The following is a 7468-nucleotide window of genomic DNA, read 5'->3' as shown; positions in this document are numbered from 1 at the left end:
GTGGTTGCTCGCTTCGTTCAAAAGGGGCGGGTGTTTCGGCGCCGAGCTCGCGCGCTGATTGGTCGTCCGCATCGCCCCCTCCACTGCGAGGCCAGCCGAGCGCTGTGATTGGCTCGCAGGGCCCCGGACCCGCGCGCTTCCCCGGCTGATAGAGGCGCGGGCCTCGGAGAACGAGCGTCAATCTCCGTCCGTCAACACCGGCAGGAGAGAGAGAGCGAGAGAGAGAGCGAGACCACGGAAGAGTCGGTTATTTATTTATTTTTTCTTAATTTTTCCTGCGGTTGAAATGTTAATTTTCTAGTTGCGAAGCAGGCGCGAGGTGCAGGCAGAGCACGCGGAACAAGCACGCGACAAAACTTTCCTCCATGTGGATATTTCACGAACTCTGGATCTCATCGGTTTGACGTTTAACCGGATTTAAACAAAACACGAACACAAACCGGAGCCTGAAGAAGGTGAGAATCAAACCTGCTTTTATTGCAACCTATTTCTCCATATATATATATATATATATATATATATATATATATATACACACACACAACATTAACGAAATTATTTATATTTTCTCAATATATTTGAACTCATATTTTTTCTCTTGGAATCGCCTGTTTTGGAAGCTCACAAAAAGTGACTGTTTAAAAAAATAATAATAATAAAAAGAGGAAAAATTAAAAAGAAATATGAAAATAAAAAATAAAATGTTACATTGATTTAAAAAAAAATAAACGACTCGTTTAGTCTGTGCTATAATAATAATAACAACAACAACAGTGGAATAAATGTGAAGTTTAACGAAGGAAACATTGAAAACAAACCTGATAATACTCTCATCTAAAAACACGTCACTGCGCTCCGCTAATCGTCGCCCTGCAGATCTAATCTAAATTGTAATGGCCTTCATTTGCACACAGGTTTTTTCTCCACGCATTGACATGGCGTGATTCGGCTCCTTCCTGCGGTTATGGAAATAAGTGGCGCTTTATGCGGAGTGTTAACGCCTCCGTTCAGATCCACCGGGAGGCCCGCGGCTCCTTTCACGGCCCAGAACAAGCTGCCATTAGGCCCTAAATATGAGCGTTTACCTGCTAAAAAAAGAAAAGGGACCCCAGTGGATTATGGAAATTCTTATCTAAATACATTGTTTTACGCTGACAGTTAATCATTAAGGCGGTTTATTATTAAAGCTAATGAGTGAGGAGGGGAGGGGGGAGTAAATTAACATGCAGGATATGTATTAAAATAAATATTTAATTCATTCTTATTATCTTTCTTTACTCTTAACCACATTTTATTTTAATTCCACACGCTTGTTCAGTTTAAATATTCTATTTAGATTTATTTTGTGACAATTAGTAGCACGCTAAACATGTTTATCGTGTTAAAAGTGAATTATAGTATTTAGTTTATGCAATTTAAGTAAAAAAAGACTGCTATGATATGCAGTAAATGTATTAAATACATACATTGCATTCAGGAAATATAAGTAGCTTAAAAGTCAGCACATGAATATTAAGCAAATGCATTTTAGTCTAATAAATAAATAATAAACAAAGACACAAACTTACTGAAAACCCAATTTAAAGGGGAGTTAACGTAAACGGTATGACCTTATTATTCCGTGATGCTCGTGTTCCGTGTTGAGCAGCAGAAGGCCGGTTATAGAAACGTGTGTCTCCACAGGTCGATTTAATTGTGAGCTATTGAATTAATTCTAAAAGTCACGGAGATGTGAGTGATAACGGGTAATTGTTCGAGTCCCGCCAGCCCCGCGTGCAAAAACACCGAAGGTCTGTTAACAGCAGTTTCAGCTATCGATTATTATTCATTTTATTATTATTATTTTATAGAAGTGAGAGTTTCTCCCAAGAGATCACACTCAGTTTGGTGCCATTTTTTAAATGATTTATTTCTTGGAAGTTTCTTCTGGAGCTCGATGTCCTTTTTTATTTATTTATATGGTTTTAAACTTTTGATTTCAATTCTGCGTAAAACAACGAGTCTCCTTTCACACATCTTGTTCCTCTACTTAAGTCCCACAAGTTAATTCCCATCCGATCTAGTTTCCTCTCTCTCGCTTTGGTAATTAGCTGGATGATTATTATTATCATGACTATCATTATTATTTAATTCTAAACGCCACAACATGTTACATCCAATTTAAAATAAATGTAGAATCAGCAGCGTCGTGTCTGCTCTCTGATTTATGAAAAGCTCACACGAACGATGTCGTCATGTTACCTCGGATTATATCATATCTGTTCGTGTTTGGAAAGTGTGACGTCACATTTGGTGGTTAAATGGTGATTTTTCTCGTCCACAGCGAGGGGGGACCCCCGAGGACCTGAACACCGGGTTTCGAGCATGATGTCGTATCTCAAACAGGCCCCGTACGGGATGAACGGACTGGGCCTGAGCGGGGCCGCCATGGACCTGCTGCACCCGTCTGTGGGGTACCCGGGTACGGACCACATCACACGAGGCGCTCGAACACACACTCAACACAACTAATTCACGGTGACGTCACGTTAGCGACACGAAAGCACCGTATTTTTCATTTTCAGAACATGTTTTTAAACATTTCGATCTGCTTTAGTGTCACTATAATATTTCTATGAAATTAATCTGTAAAGTGAGTATTTTTTACTTCTTTTACACATTTAACTTGTTGTCTAGTTGGTAAAATAAATACAGTCGAAAGGAATGAAGTCTTTAAAGTGACTTCGAACTTGTATAAATGGAGGGGAAAGTGTGTGACGATCGCGATGTGGAAACTGTCCTTGCATGTTGTTACGTGTGTGTGTTGTTCAACTTTTTTGGGACGCAATTAAGTTGTAATTTGTTCTATTCCAAAGTGTGGTAAAGACAATCACTCACTTTTCTCCTGATGATAAAAAAAACAACAAAAACGCTCCGATCGAAAAAAAAAATCGTTTTTGGGAAGTAAAAAAAAAGTTTTATAAGCTAGAAAAAAAACTGTTCCTCTACACATGAAATAAACAATAATCACAAATAATGAAACACAATGAAAACACGTGCGTAAAAACCAGCTTTTACGCACGACAGATCTCCAAATGCGCACGATTAGATTCTAACTTCTGGAGGGATATCCAAGTGGAGTTTCACACTAACTAATGATGCATTTCCTTTTTCCCCTCCCCTCTTCCATGCAGGTAACCCGCGGAAGCAGCGCCGGGAGCGGACCACCTTCACCCGGACGCAGCTGGACATCCTGGAGTCGCTGTTCGCCAAGACGCGCTACCCGGACATCTTCATGAGGGAGGAGGTGGCGCTGAAAATCAACCTGCCGGAGTCCAGAGTGCAGGTCAGAGGCAGCGACGTCACGTGGGAACGTTTTAACCCCATAGGAGGAAAAGGGAACATTTCCCATGCAGTTGGAATATTCCGTTTTTTTTAGCTTTTGATGATGAACAGATGATGAAAATAGTTGGTGATTATATTTCTGTGGATCTGTTAGTGGAATTAGTTTTCCTTTCATTTGTGGTCCTTCTGTAAAAAGCTGTCTCCAAACATCATGTTGGTTGTTTAGAGGACAATAACATCTCATTTAATGTGATGAACAAGTGACATAATAAGTAGACTGAATACTGACCATTGGATTGGTACAAAGATGGAGTTTACCACAGCTGGAAGGGGCTGGAAAAGCATGGAAATGCACCTTGCAATGCTTGAAAAGTGCTTGAATTTGACTTTGAAAAATGTGTAGGAACCCCGATGAAATATATACTTCTAATTTGGGAGATTTCAGTGCTTCCCATTCATATTAAGATTACATTTCTAACATGTCTGACGTGAGAATGAACCAAGTAGAGCAAGGAGATTTGTTTTTGGGAGATGGGAGGTCAGAGCAGAAAGCCTTCGGAGCTCAGGTTCCCTTGAAGCAGATAGTTTCATGCTCTACTGTTACATCTCTTTCACTTTGCTAAATACCACACTGTCCTCGAAGATTTTTCTTTTTTTTAAAAGTCGTGGTGCCACTTTCTGTTTTTTCTTCTTCTCCCACCTCAGACCTCTGTACCGATTAGCTCCAGTGTACAAAGGAGAGAAAAGTTCAGCTGTTATTGATCAAGTAGAGACAAGTCTTTAATTCAAAGGGGGGGGATTTGGCAGGGCTTTTGATGCGGTGAGCTTTCTTTAGAAAAAAAGGGCCGTCAGAGGCTTTAGTGGCCCTCTGCTGGGCTCAAAGCTGCAATTATGGCTGCTGCCTCTCTGCTTTCTGCTGCTTTTTTTTTTTTACCACCACAGCTTTCCCCTCTTACAGGCCGCGTTATATCATCAGGAGTAGGAGTGCGTTAATTTATAAAACATTGCATTATTTAATGTAACACTTCTGATCATATTTGAGTTCACATTCTAAACAAGATTACAACAAATGTGTGTTTGGATCTTGTTAGAATGAAAATTCAGCCACTCAGGGTTTAATTTTGTTATATATATATATATATATATATATATATATATATATATATATATATATTTCATCACAATCAATGCCCTGAACTTAATTCTGAAATAAAAAACCTAAAAGCTGATAATTAATTATTTTGATTTTCAATCTTATTTTGAAAAACCACATTTTGAGTTGCATCTTTTCATTCGGACATTTAATTTGACATAAATGTTCTGTTTCTTGCTATTAATATTAATCATTTAATCAGACAACGTTCCATCGTGTAATTCTTATTATGTGATTATGAGTTCACTGAGGGAAAGTTACCCAGCAGGTTGTTTGTCAGTACTCGAGCAGGTCGGCACACGGCCGGGATTTAACGGGTCAGTTCCCCGAAATCACCAAACAAACAAACAAACAAACAAACAAAAATACAACATATTTTCATTTTATTTGTCCGGATGTTTAAAATGTTCCGCCTCGTGGACTCCAAAAGTGTGTTTTTCCCCCCCAAAAAATAGTCCCTATTTGGGACTTTCTACTGAAGAAATAATCTGTGGATTATTTTAACTATATATTTTCAGGAAAGAGATGTTAAATTGTATAAAAAATAAATAATTATAATGTATTATGGAGGCAGAAAACCTGTTAAAACCTGGAGAACTCAAATTAAAATCACTTGCCACATGTTAGTGAGGAAATATGTTTTTCATTTGGGTGTACTGTCCCTTTTAGAGTGTGTTTTTCTGCACATTCACTCGTTTTGTTTGTGGTACTGTCTCTCTGGATGAACTGCAGCCAGCAGCAAAGGTCAAAGGTCAGATCCAGAGCTCCTCGGTAGGATCATGTTAGAGGGACGGTGTTTAGTTCCCTGCCAGCTCCGTCCTGTCGGGTTTTTGCCCGTTACTCGGTTTCTGATCCGGTGCCACGTGAGATGTTGACCTTTTGACCTCTCCCTCCCTCCTCAGGTCTGGTTTAAGAACCGGCGGGCCAAGTGTCGGCAGCAGCAGCAGAGCAGCGGCAACGCCAAGGTGAAGCCTGTGAAGAAGAAGTCGTCGCCGACGAGGGAGAGCACCGGCTCGGAGAGCAGCGGCCAGTTCACGCCGCCGCCGGTGGTGTCCAGCTCCTCCTCCAGCTCCTCCTCCTCCACATCCTCCTCCGTCCCCTCGGGCCTCGGCGGGCCCGGTCTCATCAGCACCTCTACCTCCGTCACCGCCCCGGTGTCGTCCATCTGGAGCCCGGCCCCCATCTCCCCGGCCCCGGCGCCCGCTGCGCTGCCCGACCCCGCCAGCGCCCCCACCAGCGCCTCCTGCATGCAGCGCTCAGGCTCCTCCTCCTCCGGTGGTGGTGGCGGGACGCCCTCCTACCCGGTGTCCTACAGCCAAACGGCGGCGGCGTACGGCCAGGGCTACCCGGCCTCAGCGTCGGGCTCTTACTTTGGCGGCGTGGACTGCGGCTCGTACCTGGCGCCCATGCACTCCCACCACCACCCGCACCACCCGCACCAGCTCAGCCCCATGACGGGCGGCTCCATGTCAGGGCATCCGCACCACCACATCGGCCAGACGTCGGGGCACCACCACCACCACCACCACCCGTCGCACCACCACCACCAGGCGTACAGCGCGCCCGGCCTCGCCTTCAACTCCACAGATTGTCTGGATTACAAAGAGCAGACGGCGGCGGCGGCGGCGGCATCGGCATGGAAACTCAACTTCAACACCTCTGACTGTTTGGACTACAAAGACCAGGCCTCATGGCGTTTCCAAGTGCTGTGACCTTTCACCCCCCCCCTCGTGTTTTCTCCTCTTCTCTGCTCACGAAGAAGTATTCTTTTTGTTGTCGGTGGTTTTTTTATTTTATTTTTTTTGAAGATCCTTTAAACTAATAGTAGAGACATTTAGATAAAAGTTTATTTGCGATGCACGGACGCCATCGGAGGTTCAGCTCTGACGTCATCAGCGGGATTATTTTTCTACTCCAGAGCTCCAGAGGAAATTTGAAGGTCTTTTAATAGCGACATTTCAGTGGAACCTGCAGTCTGGGATCAATCAGTTACCCTCAACTTGATTGGGATTATTCTTCAAAGACAGAAATCGTAAATCAGACTCTTTAGTCGGCTTCTTTTCCTAAACATGATGCTGCTATGATTTTTTTAGGGTCACTGATGTTCATTTCTATCTGATTTCCAACTATAATCTTGTCCAGAAACTCGTCGTCCAGCCTGTGAGGGTTGTGTTGTATTTTGGAGACTGAATTGCAGCACTTGTTTATAAGGTGAAAGATTTTTTGTTTTTGTTCTTGGCGGAGGAAATAAAAAATAAAAAAAATGTGAAATTAGACACGCAATGTCAGTATTCTGTTTTGAAATTTGAAAAGATGTACATTCGTGTCTGTTTTATAATAAAGTCTTGTTAAAACACGAGCATTCCCCCAAGACTTATTTCTGCAACGATTTAAGTTTGTCTGAACTGGTTTAACTGGTTTGAGGCTGGCGTTTGGCTGTGAACCACAAAAAGAAGCATCCATATGCGATTAGTTACAATTCTATTTGTAAAATTTGTTCTTTGAGAAAATGGTCCTACTTCTCTCTGCTGGCCACCAGGGGGCGACTCCTCTCTGGTTGTATAGAAGTCTGTGAGAAAATGGTCCTACTTCTCTCTGCTGGCCACCAGGGGGCGACTCCTCTCTGGTTGTATAGAAGTCTATGAGAAAATGGTCCTACTTCTCTCTGCTGGCCACCAGGGGGCGACTCCTCTCTAGTTATATAGAAGTCTATGAGAAAATGGTCCTACTTCTCTCTTGATGTATTATCTCAGTAAACATTGTAAACATGAGTTTATGGTCTCAATCTCTAGTTTCAAGTCTTTTTCAATCCAGCATGATGTTCATTTAGTACATTATGGTCCATTTAGAGTCCACCAGACCAGAAAGCAGGGGATGCTTTAGGGGGCGGGGCTTACCTGCTGATTGACAGGTCGCTACCACACTACTAATGCTAGTTAGCTACTAAGATGACTTTAACACTTAGCTGTAAAGTTGACCTTGAATTATGAA

General features: G+C 42.6%; 1 protein-coding gene across 1 annotated transcript; it reads left to right on the top strand.

Annotated features, from left to right (window-relative positions):
• The first annotated feature begins 234 nt into the window (after positions 1 to 234).
• LOC311010406 (homeobox protein OTX1 B-like) lies at positions 235 to 6770 on the top strand. Its single transcript, XM_084004885.1, has 4 exons — positions 235 to 455; positions 2324 to 2461; positions 3174 to 3325; positions 5380 to 6770. The coding sequence occupies exons 2-4, from the start codon at positions 2365 to 2367 to the stop codon at positions 6187 to 6189; spliced, it is 1059 nt and encodes a 352-aa protein (XP_083861011.1). The 5' UTR covers positions 235 to 455; positions 2324 to 2364; the 3' UTR covers positions 6190 to 6770.
• Positions 6771 to 7468: the final 698 nt, after the last annotated feature.

The sequence above is a fragment of the Eutrigla gurnardus genome (assembly GCF_963514095.1).
Source record: "Eutrigla gurnardus genome assembly, chromosome: 3".
NCBI lineage: Eukaryota > Metazoa > Chordata > Actinopteri > Perciformes > Triglidae > Eutrigla > Eutrigla gurnardus.
Note: the sequence above shows the minus strand (reverse complement) of the source record. Positions and strands in the feature narration are given on the sequence as shown.

Bases quoted from the DNA above. Each gene is read 5' to 3' on its own strand.
- LOC311010406 (XM_084004885.1), top strand. From the start codon at position 2,365: ATGATGTCGTATCTCAAACAGGCCCCGTACGGGATGAACGGACTGGGC. The intron at 2,462-3,173 runs GTACGGACCACA...TCTTCCATGCAG, and splicing joins CCCGTCTGTGGGGTACCCGG to GTAACCCGCGGAAGCAGCGC. The intron at 3,326-5,379 runs GTCAGAGGCAGC...CTCCCTCCTCAG, and splicing joins TGCCGGAGTCCAGAGTGCAG to GTCTGGTTTAAGAACCGGCG.